At 52.9% G+C, this 13,257-nt stretch overlaps 1 protein-coding gene across 2 annotated transcripts in view; it reads right to left on the bottom strand.

The window, feature by feature from the left end:
• ELL (elongation factor for RNA polymerase II) overlaps positions 1-11,354 on the bottom strand; it is a 69,708-nt gene extending 58,354 nt beyond the window's left edge. For both annotated transcript variants that reach the window (XM_088028955.1, XM_028087010.2), the window contains exon 1: positions 11,206-11,354. In XM_088028955.1, coding sequence (XP_087885081.1) covers positions 11,206-11,340 — 135 coding nt within the window. In that variant the 5' untranslated portion in view covers positions 11,341-11,354. The remainder of the gene's footprint in view (positions 1-11,205) is intronic.
• Positions 11,355-13,257: the final 1,903 nt, after the last annotated feature.

Genomic DNA, 13,257 nt, shown 5'->3' with positions numbered 1-13,257 from the left:
TGGAGAAACTGGAGCCCTCGTGCACTGCTGGTGGGAATGTGAGATGGGGCAGCCACTGTGCAAAACAGCTTGGCAGTTTTTTCAAAAAGTTAAACATAGAGGGGCGCCTGGGTGGCTCAGTCATTAGGCGTCTGCCTTCGGCTCAGGTCATGATCCCAGGGTCCTGGGATCGAGCCCCCTCAAAGGGCTTCCTGCTCAGCAGGGAGCCTGCTTCTCCCTCTCCTACTCCCCCTGCTTGTATTCCCTCTCTCGCTGTGTCTCTCTCTGTAAACTAAATAAAATCTTTAAAAAAAAAAGTTAAACATAGAATTACCATATGATCCAGCAACTCATCTTCTGGATACATACTCAAAAGAAGTGAAAACAAGGACTCAAATGAAATAAATCAGACAGAGAAAGACAAATACTGTAAGATCTCACTTTTGTGTGGAACCCAAAAAAAAAAAAAGAAAAGAAAAAGAAAAACCACAGAAAAAGAGATCAGACCTGTAGTCACCAAAGGCAGGGAGTGGGGGGAGGGGAAATAGGAGACAGGGGCTCAAAAGGCACACACTTCCAGTTATAAGATAAATAAGCACCAGAGATGTAGTATAGAACATGACTACAGCCAACACTGCTATGTGATATACAGGAAAGTTGTGAAGAGTAGATCTTAAAGTAGATCTTAGGGGCGCCTGGGTGGCTTAGTCAGTTAAGCATCCGCCTTCGGCTCAGGTCAAGACCCCCGGGTCCTGGGGCACCTGGGTGGCTCAGTCCATTGAGCGCGCGGCTCTTGATTTCTGCTCAAGTCATGATCTCAGGGTCCTGGGCTCAAGCCCTACGTTGGGCTCTGTGCTCTGTATGGAGTCTGCTTCTCCCTCTCCCTCTGCTCCTCCCCCTGCTCGTGCTCTCTCTCTCTGTCTCAAATAAATAAATAAAATCTTAAAAAAAAAAAAGCCGGGTCCTGGGATTGAGCCCCATATTGGGCTCCTTGCTCAGTGGGGAGTGTGCTTCTCCCTCTCTCTCTGCTCCTGCCCACCGCTTGTGCTCTCTCTCACATAAATAGATAAAATCTTTAAAAAGAGAAAAAAAAAAGTAGATCTTAAGAGTTCTTAAAAAACTTTTCTGTTTTTGTATCAACATGAGATTCTAAATGTTAGCTAAACTTGTTGTCATCTCATGATATATGTCAGTCATATTACTATGCTGTACACCTTAACCTTATACAGTGCTAGGTCTCAATTATCTCAATAAAACTGGGAGAGAAAAAAAAAGCAGGGACTTGACCAAATGTGTGTATGCCCATGTTCACAGCATTATTCACAGCAGCCAAGAGGTGGAAACAATCCAGCGCCTATCAACAGACAAACAGACAAACAAAACGTGGTATATCCATACGATGGAATACTATTCAGCCTCACAACAGAAGGAAACTGACACATGCTACAACATGGATAAACCTTGGACACATTATGATCAGTGAAAGAAACCAGTCATAAAAAAGATAAATACCAGGGTACCTGTCTGGCTCAGTCTGGCTCAGACCATGCAACTCTTGATCTCAGGGTCGTGAGTTCAAGCCCCATGTTGGGTGTAAAGATTACTTAAATAAACAAACAAACTTTAAAAAAATTTAAAGGGACAAATGCCATATGATCTCACTTATAGGAGATCCCCAAAGTTATCAAATTCATAGAGACAGAAACCAGAATGGCACACAACAGGGGCTGAGGGAGGGGAGCAGGAAGTTAGTGCAATGGAGACAGAGTTTCAGTTTGGGAAGACGGGGAAGTTCTGGAGAGGGATGGTGATGACGGCTGCATACACACTTAATACCACTGAGCTGTACAGTCAAAAATGGTTAAGAAGAGGGGCGCCTGGGTGGCTCAGTCGTTAAGCGTCTGCCTTCGGCCCAGGTCATGATCCCAGGGTCCTGGGATTGAGACCCACGTCGGGCTCTCTGCTTAGCTTAGCGGGAAGCCTGCTCCTCCCTCTCCCACTCCCCCTGCTTGTGTTCCCTCTCTCGCTGTCTCTCTCTGTCAAATAAATAAATAAAATCTTAAAAAAAAAAATGGTTAAAATGGTAATTTTATGTTATGTGTATCTCACCACAATTTTTTTAAAAAAGTCTCCAAGAAACTTGAATCTCCCTTTACAAGGGGAAGAAATAAAGGAAAGGAACTGTGAAAGAAAGAGAGAGAGAGAGAGAGCGAGAGAGAGAGAGAGAACGAAAGAAAGAAAAATAAAATTTAAGAAAGGCTCTCAGAGGTTCCAGTAAAGACTCCCGCTGATTGGTCTTAGCACTCTCAAGGCCTCCCTGACCATGGCCTGTCATAGGATGGAACCCCCCAGAAAAAACGTTTGTCCATGAAATGGAATGAAATCAGCATTGGGTCAGTCCCCCCACAGTGAGTCTAGGCAGGGGATGGAGCTCGTCTACACCCGCACAGGTCACTGCAGTCACAACTGCTTAGTCTGCTAGATGATGAAATTAACCCCAACTGGGCGCCTGGGTGGCTCAGTTGGTTAAGCGACTGCCTTCGGCTCAGGTCATGATCCTGGAGTCCCGGGATCGAGTCCCGCATCGGGCTCCCTGCTCAGCAGGGAGTCTGCTTCTCCCTCTGACCCTCTTCCCTCTCACGCTCTCATTCTCTCTCTCAAATAAATAAATAAAAAATCTTAAAAAAAAAAAAAAAGAAATTAACCCCAACTTCCTGCCTGGGCACTCCTTACCCCCACACCCTCCAGCTGCCCCACCACCCCAGCCTCCCTCCTGCGGCCACCCTCTCAGATCTCATGCAGACTTCGGAAATCTCAGACTCTTCCCAGACGGTTCCGCCTGCCCCACTTCCCACAGCACCTCCTGCCCACAGCCCGCTGTGTTTCTCCCTCCCAGTAGTCATCACCCATGGTCACCACCACCACCATGCTCTTAATGGGCCTCCCCTACAGAGATGTGAGGACCTTGGGATGCAGCCTGGCTAGCCTGCCCACCAGGAAGCCCCTAGGCCCAGAACAGGACCTGGCCAGCCTCAGCCCACCAGCAAAACCCAAGTCAGTCTGATAAACAGGACGACGAGGCCACATGCACATGTCCAGGTAAGGGTTGCAGTGGACCCATCCCCATATCAGAAAGAGGCCAAGGAGCGTAGGGAAATACAAGGGGTGGCCCCTTGTTACTCAGCCCTTACACACTGGGGCTCCACTTGCCAGGGTAGATGGTGGAGGAAACAGAACCCCCACCTCTCATCCCTAAGGAACAGCATTCTCCAGTGGAGAGAGGCCTTGGCCCCTCGAGACTGCCCTTATGTGACTCCCCGACAGCCATGAGCTCACATGCAACCTGAAGGCAAAGATGGAGCCACTGCCTCCAGAGCTCTAGGCCTGACTCCTCATACTCCACCAGCAGTCACTCCCAGGCCAGGTCAGAAGTCTCTTCAGAAACTCAGCCAGCACTTCCTGCCCCTCCTCTGCTCTGTATGGCCCCTGCCCACTGCCCACTCCACCATCAGCACCTGGTGAGGCTGCTCAAGGGACAGAGAAGGGAGACATACAGAAAGGCCCAGCTCCCTCAACACAGTGGGGTGGGCTTCCTGCAGGAAAGCTGCTAAAGAATCTGGGGAAAGCCATTTCTTTATTTAAAAAAGAAACCCTTTACAATAGAGACAAACGAGTGGATATTTTAAACTTTAAACTAACACACGCATGCAAGGTGGGAAGTTGCGGGGGTGGGGGGTGAGGGACAGACCAGAAGGGATGGGATGACAGGACCCTCTGACCTGGGGTGCCCACTACTATCTTAGGTGCTGCTTCAACCCAGGGAAACTGAGGCTCAGGAGGAAGCCTAGGTCTCCAGACTGTCAACTGGAACTAGCTAGAGCCAGTCTACCTGACCCCAACTCGTGGTCCTCAGCATCCTTTGAGGGAGGCACCTCCTTTTAGGATACCTTCCCTACATGTCTAAGATGGACACAGGGACAGCAAGGCAAACAGTGAGGAGCTGACACCCACCGATGGCCCAAGGTAGGAGTGGGGGTCGCTGGAAGGGCACACATTCAGGAAAGATGTCCCCGAGTCAAGCCTTAGTCTCCCCTCTGAAGAACAGTGAGAACACCCACAATAGCACAAAAGCGTGGAGGATTAACCACAGTCCTCAATCCCAGGCAGCTCATTAACTTCTCAAGGATGGGGTGATCCAAGGCTGCCTGTTCCACAGCACATCTGAGAAAGCTGGGAAGTGATAAGTGGGCACAAGGCCCTCGACCCAACTTTCTCAAAGCTTTGGGCAGCATCACCTGCCCTCCATCTAGCTTTGGCTCCCCCAGTATCCAGAGCACCCACTATCCAGAAACTGGTCAACACCAGCACAATAAGGGAAACCTGGCATCCAACTACCCCCAAGCAAAGAACACAATCTAAGAACTGGGGAAAAAAAAAAGGCTGCCGGCTTCCGGAGCTGCCACATCAGTTCAAAACACCTTCCAATTATACTCAGGACGCTTGAAAGAACCACAAGACATCCACATCTCGGGACAAAAGCAGCAAACCAGAAAAGTGTGGGCTCTGTAGCCAGCATCAATGAGGCAGCATATACACATCTACCACCCTGCCCCTCGACACTGATGGTGACAATGACGGGCACCCACCACAGACCCACAGCAGCTCTCCGATCAGCTGCCCTCATCTTTCCTCCAGCCCAGAGTCACTCCAGAGGCGGCTGTCAACATCTTTTCAAGCCACGCATAACCCGACTCTCACAAACCCAGCTCAGGCACGACAATAAAGCTGAGTGTGAAGATGTCTCTGCCACATGGCCAGAATCAGGAAAGGTTAGAAATGTCTGCCTCCCCCAACTAGCCACAGGTGGCTTTCCAAATACTTCTCACATCTGTCCCCTTGCCCATTCCCCAGTGCCACCCCAGCTCAGGCCCTCCGAGCCTCCTTACCCAGCCACCGCCTCTAGTCCTGCCCTCCCTGACCATCCACCACCATGGGCCAGACCACATCCCTCTGAAGCCTCAATTTCAACATACAAAAGTTGTACCCACTCGGCCACATGCAGCCTCAGGCTCCTCTTTGAGGCACAGGCACACCAGGGATGTCCCTTCAGCGCCTCTGCACAGCCCTCAGCACGGGACAGCAGACAAGGCTCCCAGCACACGGGAATCCCCAGGATCGGTATGGTGCCCCAAACGCATATACTGAGGAATACTGATCCATGAGGGTACACACTGCAAGGGAGATGCAGTCACTAAAAAGTAAAGCTTACGATTATATTAAATAGCAGAACTAAGACGGTGTCAGGGAGGAAGTAAGACCTAACACCATATGAGCATACCACTGTGATGATGAGGTGCCCAGACACAAGACAGAGGAAGGTGCCCAGGTGTCAACAACAACCATGGCCTGTGCCCATGGGAACAGAAGTCGCTCCTTTCAGGTATTCCAAGTTTTCTATGCTGAGCTATACTCCCTTTATAGTAAACTTCTCAATATGTGTTACTTTTAAATAAGAGTTCAGTGATCCCAGGAACTTCACAAACATGCGCGGTCCACTCCCCCCAGAAGGGCTGTGGGGAGTCACCAACACGCCCCGCTGACCTGGTGACTCAGTCAAGATCCGCGTCACAACATGGCCAGGGAGGGACCGAGCCCAGAGAATATAATTAGCGTCAGACTCCAGTGCGGCCACTTGGTATGGGCACAGGAGGTCTCTCTCTGAATGGTTCATCCGGACACCAGCTTTTTTATTAAACAGTAAAATGACAAAACAGCTATACATATTGCTGGAGGTAAGATCTCAGACAACTCCAGGCCGTGCTCGCCACAGACCAAAGGGAAAATCATAAAGTCAGGAAGCAGGGGAGCAAGGCCCTAAAAATGAAGGACCCAGAGAAGGCCAAACCCCAAAGGCACAACAGGGATGGCCAGCCCAGGCCTGCAGGCTGCATCAAGCAAGGCTACTGCCACGGAAGCAGATTTCCCGAAGCCAGTGTCTGCTCCAGGACCAGTTACTCGGAACAGGAGAAGCAGTGTTATTTTCAAAGACTCCCCAGAGATGTCACAATCCGGGTATGATGTCAAAACTACTTCAAGGGTGATGAACTCTGGCCTTGCCGATGAGTCAACAGAGGGTGAGTTTCCGCCAAGCAGCCTGCTGTTTACACACAATCACCACAGTCACCGTGGTGCAGGAACAGCATGCAAGCCGGAAGCCTAGTCAAGGGTCAGAGCAGCTGAGGCAGGGTTTGGCCCCTCACACAGAACCTCACTGGCTGCCTGCAGAAACCTCCATCACTTACCCCACACCCCGGGTCACTCACACGTCCTCCCACAGCACCTATGAGACATGCACCTTCTAGGAAGGACTCACCCCGCCCAGAACTATCAAGAGCCCACTCTGAAACACATAAGTAAACTGAACCCCTCCAGCCAGAGGGCAGGAGACAGGAAGCCATGCTCCTGACACCAACGGGCCAGGCCGCTCCACCTGGCCCACGCGGCCAGACCACCTCTCTTCAGAGGGGGCAGAGCTTGGAGCCTGCCGCCTGGTTCTCAGTCCCGTCCCAGCTGGGAATTTCCTTCCAGTGACCTGGCCTCCCAGAGTCTCTTCCCGTTTCCTCACCTGGTGGGGAACCATTCCTCACCACAGGGCTGACGGACAGCTGAACGCGTGCAGCTCGGGCCAGTGCTGGCATGGGGGGTGTGGAGCACAGGTGTTGGGACCCTCTGAGCCCCAATTGCCCCCAATGCACAGGGAAAACAATAAGCTAGCCTTCCTGCCAAGGTCACCAAGAAGATGACAGGAGCCTGGACAAAGGGCTTAGGGGGGCCCGGCCCACAGCCAAGAGGGCAGCCCCAGCTATTCCTGAAGACGGCCGGTCTGAAAAGCAGACAGAGCTGACAAGAAGCTGCCCTGCTCAGGGCGCAGTGGGCACGCACGCGCGCGCAAGCACACACACACCCGGGAAGGGGAGATGAGCCTACCTCCCGGGGCCTCGCTGTGGGAGAGGAACAGAGGCTAAATTAAGGCTCCTCCTGCCACCAGTGCCCGAGCTGACATCCACACAGCCGCCCCCTTAGCAGCCTGCGGGCAGCCCCTAGCACGGCTCTACAAGTCATGGACTATTTGCTGTAGGCCCCTTCCACCTCCTTTCCCCACACACCCTTCCCCAGGATGGAGCCCCAGCAACTGCCCTCCATGCCCCAACACCCTCCCCAGCCTCTTGTGTCTTAAGGCTTGAAGGCAGCATGCCTGGAACCCCCACCCCTGCCTGCACAGGACCTCTCACCAAGGGGACCTCAGCTCTGGCAGCTCCTAGAAGCAAGTCTCTCAATCAGTACCCTTTCACACCACCCCGCACCATCACATCACCCCATTTTATTTCCTTCCTTATGCTGACTGCTGACAAGTCTTTGTACCGATTTCTGTACTGCCCTGTTCACAATATGTCTCCTGCCTCCAGAATGTCAGCTCATGACGCTAGGGGCCCATCTTGGTCACTTCTGAACGTCCAGCACTTGAGCAGTAGCCCTATACAAACCAGGTGCTCAATCAGATTCAGGTAGATGCAGGAGCCCAGGCTCCCTGTCTCCCACAGTCTCTATTCAAACCTCCAGGTGGGAACCAGCTCTGGGTACAGGCACCAAATGCTGAGAACACAGCAGGAGGGGGGAGGTGTCAAGACTACACTGATGGCCACATATGTGTCAAAAGAATTCCCACAGCCCTGAAAGAAGAAGGAGCCAGAGCTTAGGCAGAGCAGGGCTTTGGGACCCTCAATAGTCCTGAGAAGGATCCAGAGGTCAGAACGAAGCCAGTCACTGGGACCCTCACAGCCCTGAGAGAAGGACCTGGAGCTGGGAAGGGTTGGGTACTAGGACTCTCATAGTCTTGAGAAGGATCTAGAGCTCAGAAATGGCCAGGCCCTAGGACCCTCCCAGGCCTGAGAAGAATCCATAGCTCAAAGAGGGTAGGGCACTGGGATCTTGCAATCCTGAGAGAAGAAGGACTCAGGGCTGGGAGGGGTCAGATACTGGGACGTGCACAATCCTGAGGACAAGAAGGATCCAGAGCTGGGAGAGGGTTGGGCACTGGGATCCAGACTGGGAGGACAGTCAGACACTGGCCCAAGGCCTCAAGCAGGTAGAACCAAGATTTTTTTTTTTTTAAGATTTTATTTATTTATTTGACAGAGAGATAGAGCCGGAGAGCACAAGTGGAGGGAATGGCAGAGGGAGAGGCAGAGGGAGAAGCAGGCTTCCCGCTGAGCAGGGAGCCCGATGCGGGGCTCGATCCCAGGACTCTGGGATCATGACCTGAGCCAAAGGCAGACCTTAACCATCTGCGCCACCCGGCCACCCCTAGAACCAAGATTTAAACCCAGATAGGCTACAATCCTCAGGCTTCTTGAGCCCCTCCCTGGGCCCTCAAGTTTTACTGAACAATATGCTCCTCTCCACCAAGGAGCTTATAAACCAGGAGAGGAGAAGGTCACTCGGCAACAGAGCCCACCAAATCCTAAAATGAAATACCTGGGTGGTTGAGGCAGGCACCCCATGGAAGGACACTTCCTCAGAGTGGCCAGGGAACACTTCTCTGAGCAGGCGCATGACGCTATCTTGGAAGGATGGGTCCACACTTCCTCTCTCTTCTCTCCCAGAAGTAGCCCATCACAGTCAAAAGGGAGATCTATGGGAGCAGCCGCGAGGGGACTCACTCGAGTTTTTTATATTCAAGGAGAAACTACACGAAGCCCAAGTCTAGACGGTGGCAGCTGCGCATATTACCTTCTGCCACATTCCAGGCTGGCCACCAGGTCTGCACAAGGGCAGTTCAGACTCCACACCCCTCTGGAGAGAGAAACCATGGGGGACTTTTACTCAGGCGACTCTAAGAGCTAGGATTACAGGCTCTCTTGGGCCACAGAGAAAGTTTCACAGGAACTTCCTCTCCAGTCCCCTGCCACATCTGAATCTGTAAAAGCCTCTTTGCAATTAAAAGTAAAAATAAAAACCCTCTCCACAAGTTGTCATTGGCAAACCATATAACCACAGGGCTACAGAATAGAAAACTCCAGACACTACTGACAACTATACATAAGAGGTTTTGTTAATAACCCATACACTTCTCTGGTCACACAAACCAGTTCTTCAAGTCACTTTCCCCATGCCCACCACCCAAAAGCACCCAAGCTGCCCTGATTCAATGCCCAACAAGTAATGTTAAATATGAAATTGCCAGGTAACTTAAATGACCAATCAGCTTCTGAAAAAATGCAAATTTGGGTCACCCTCAAAGTTTAGCCCAGCTGGCCAAGATGCCCCAACTGGCTTGGAGAAGTTCTTCAAGGGAGCCCCTCCTGGCTGACATACACAGCTAGGCTCCAAGTGGGATGAGCTGGAGTCTGCAGTTACCTTCACTCTCACATGAGGAAGATCCAGCTTAGTTAGGGGACGTAACCAACACCCTAAATTAAAAATAGCCGTGTGACAGCATGAGGTGGACACACAGGCGGGCCTTCCGGATGACTAGATCAAGCAAGGGCAGCATGGCAGGGAAGGCGGGGCTCCTAAGTGACCAGGTACCAAGTTCACCTTATTTACATGACTCATGAGCTCTTCCCCAGCTGTTTCTAGGAAAGCCTGCCTTCCTGCAGGACAAGTCAGAATTGCCTAGGGAAAAGACTCCAGACTGGAATTTCACAAGGAAGGGAGACTTGAGCTGGACACAGTAAGTCATTCCCCCCAGCCCCCCGCCCCAACTCCTCACCTGCAAGGACACCTTAGCCTCATCTTGAGGAATCCTTTTGACAAGGGGAGAACTTGTTCTAAAAAAAAAACGACCCCTTCTACGAATGGGAAACTGTGACCCAGGACAGGAAGGAAACTGCCCAAAAAAGTGGGAAGAAGCACGGGAAGGGTGGGCACCAGGAAAGTGGTGGGAACGTAACAGGGGAAGAAATTCCCAGCTTAGCTAATGGTGCTGAACAAGTCTGGGGCAGGAAGAAAGCCACATTCCTTCCTAGTTAGTCTTTCTCCTCACCCGCCCTCAGCCCCCCCATTCCCAGTATACACAAACACACACACACAGGGAGCAGAGCCTCCCTGAGCAGGACACCAGACCCCTCCCCAGTCACTTCATGACTATAAAGCCCCCACTTTCCAGGTAACAAGGAAAAGAGCTCCGAAACCACTTCCCCTCAGGTCCTGACCACTCTGGGCACCTGCAACTTCTGTCCCGACAGAGACGGCACCACGACAAACGGAAATGGGAAGAAGCAGGTTTCTGACCAGGGCCCCAGATGTGCCTCCAAATCAAGCCTGAAAGAAGGTGCACAGCAGCCTCCCCCCAACCCACGCACCCTGAGCCAGGTGGCAGAAGTGAAACGCCTCTAACTTCCCCAGATGGGTCCAAATCAGCCCCTGAGAAGTTTGAGAGTCAGCAGCCAGGTGCGGTGGCCAAAGCTCCCTCCCAGGTGCCCACTAAGAGCTCCCCCAGCCTGGGAAAGGCACCATGCCTGCGACCCCCCACATGCACAGCTTCTCCCCCAATCAAAACACTCCTTTCTCCAAAAATGTTCAGTGAGACAGGGTCACCTGCGAGGGGCAGGGGAGTTGGAAACAAGCTGTCAGTTTCTGACCAAACTCCCCCTGTCACGAACCAAGAAGTCAAGTGAGCCCAATTCCAAGGGCTTCATTGGTGTTACTGCCGGCCCTCAAGTGCAGACTCAGCCTCCCCACACAGACGGAACAGGTTCTCCACAGGTGCCCCAACAGCGGTGCCCCACTGACCCACCCTGCCTGGGACCCGGACGGAAAAGCCTCAAGCCTCCCCAACCCCCTCCCCCGTCCCCCAGCCAGGTGAACAGCTCAGTTCCTGCTCAGGGACTGGGTGAGCCGGGAAAGGCTCCGAACGCCTCCAGGTGCCGACTGAGTCGGCCCCCCCCCCCCCCCCCCCCGCGGACCAGATGCGTGAGCTCGGGGCCCCTCGGCCGCCCCGGGCCGCCCGCCAGTGTCACCTCCCAGAGCCGTGAAGGAACGCGGTTCCCCGCGCTCTCAGCCGGACAAGTGCCCACCCCGCGACCTGTCGGCTCAGGGACCCACGAGCAGCACCCCGGTCGCCGGACCCCGCGCGCCCAGGGCAGGACGCCTCCGCGAGGGGCGCATGAGGCCGGCCTGCGCCTCGACGTCCCCGACGGTCGCGCCGGACCCCGCGCCGCTCACCTGGCTGGCTCGGTAGCTCTCGAAGGCCCTCAGGGCACTGTCGGTGAGCTTCACGTGGAACACGGACACCTTGCTGCCGTCGCTGACCCGACCGCACGACAGCCCGTAGCTCCTAGCCTCCTTTAGCGCCGCCATCTTGCGACCATCGCTCCCCCGCCCCCCCCTTCCCGGTTCCAGCGCCGGCGCGCCGGCCCCGCCCCACCCCGCCGCCCGCTGACGCGCTGCATTATTCATGAGACGCGGCTGACCACGCCCCCTCTGGATCCAACGAAGTCCACAGTCACCTCTGCACGGCCCGCCGACTGTTGCATTATTCATGAATGCAGCTGGTCGCGCCCCCTATGGGCCTGGCGAAGCTCTCGGTCACCGCCCCGATGTGCTGTATATTCATGAGGTGTAGATGGCCCCACCTCTCAAGGCCCCAGAGGGGGCCACTTCCGTGCCTGGACTCCGCCCCGACACGCGCGCACCTCCAGGCCCCGCCTCAACATGCATAATTCATGACCCTGGCTCCGCCTGGCGAGGGTCGAAACCACGCCCCACTGTCCGCTGACGTGATGCATTATTTATGAGATCGCTTCAAGCCTTCCGTCCGTGGTTTCTGTTGAGAGCAGTAGCCAGTGCGTGAAGGGGGCGGGGCCGGTGCAAAACACGTGGGGGGCGGGGCCGGCTACTGGCTTGGTGAGTGGGCGTGACCATGCAAACCGAGCGCGCGTTGGACGCTGGGTTTGGCTGGTGGAGCTTCCCTTAAGGTAAGTAGATGGGATTCCTTGCCCGGGGCTGTTTGGGAATTAAGGGTGTTGGGGAGGAGGTAAATTTTGCTCATGACAAGAGTACAGTTTTAATAGAATAAAATTCTATATCCTCAAGGTTCCTGAGACATGGTGGTTGTCCAGCTTTCCCATTTTAAGAAAACATTTTATGTATCATAAGATTAACCCATTTAAAATGTACTATTCAGTGGCATTTAGTACGTTCAGAACGCTGTGCAGCCACTACAACTATCTCATTTGGGGAAATTTCCATCACCCCTAAAGAAAACCCCTACCCACCAAATAGTCACTCCACATCCCCCCTTCCCAGCACCTACAACCACTAACCAACTTTCTGTGTCTATGATTTCACTTATTCTGGACATTTCATATCAATGGAATCATACCATATGTGACCTTCTATGACTGGCACTCAGTGAAAGACTCAGCATGATGTTTTTTTAAACTGAATGAAGGCAACCTCATTTAAAATAGAGTTGGAGCACCTGGGTGGCTCAGTGGGTTAAGCGTCCAACTCTTGATTTCGGCTCAGGTCATGATCTCAGGGTTGTGAGATGGGCTCTTTGCCGGACGTGGAGCCCGCTTGAGATTCTCTCCCTCAGGTCGCCTGGGTGGCTCAGTCGTTGCATCTGCCTTTGGCTCAGGTCATGATCCCAGGGTCCTGGGATCGAGCCCAGCACTTGGCTTCCTGCTCCATGGGAAGCCTGCTTCTCCCTCTCCTGCTCCCCCTGCTTGTGTTCCCTCTCTTGCTGTGTCTCTGTCAAATAAATAAATAAAATCTTAAATTAAAAAAAAAAATTCTCGGGACGCCTGGGTGGCTCAGTCAGTTAAGCGTCTGCCTTCGGCTCAGGTCATGATCCCAGGGTCCTGGGATCGAATCCCACATCGGGCTCCTTGCTCAGCAAGGAGCCTGCTTCTCCCTCTGCCTGCCTCTGTCTCTCTCTCTCTGATAAATAAATAAAATCTTTAAAAAAAAAAAATTCTCTCCCTCACTCTCTGCCCCTTCTTTCTCTCTCTCAATAAATAAATAGGAGGTCAGAAGAGGGAGCTCTGTGCCCTACTGACTCATTGTCAAATGCAAACCCCAAAAGGAAGGAGTCTACTTTGCTACCCCAGCAGGATGAAGGATGATTTTCCCCTGGCCCAACAACAGCCCAGCCAATGAACCTGCCACAATTCAGCCAATGAGAAACTGTCACTACCTTGAACACTTACTTTCCTCCAAAACAGCTCCTCCCAACATCCTCCTTCTGTTTAAGATAATGTTTCAACTCCTCTG

The sequence above is a fragment of the Eumetopias jubatus genome, unplaced genomic scaffold (assembly GCF_037043125.1).
Source record: "Eumetopias jubatus isolate StellerSeaLion01/CBP00866 unplaced genomic scaffold, mEumJub1_p1.0 scaffold_1, whole genome shotgun sequence".
Taxonomy (NCBI): Eukaryota; Metazoa; Chordata; class Mammalia; order Carnivora; family Otariidae; genus Eumetopias; species Eumetopias jubatus.
Note: the sequence above shows the minus strand (reverse complement) of the source record. Positions and strands in the feature narration are given on the sequence as shown.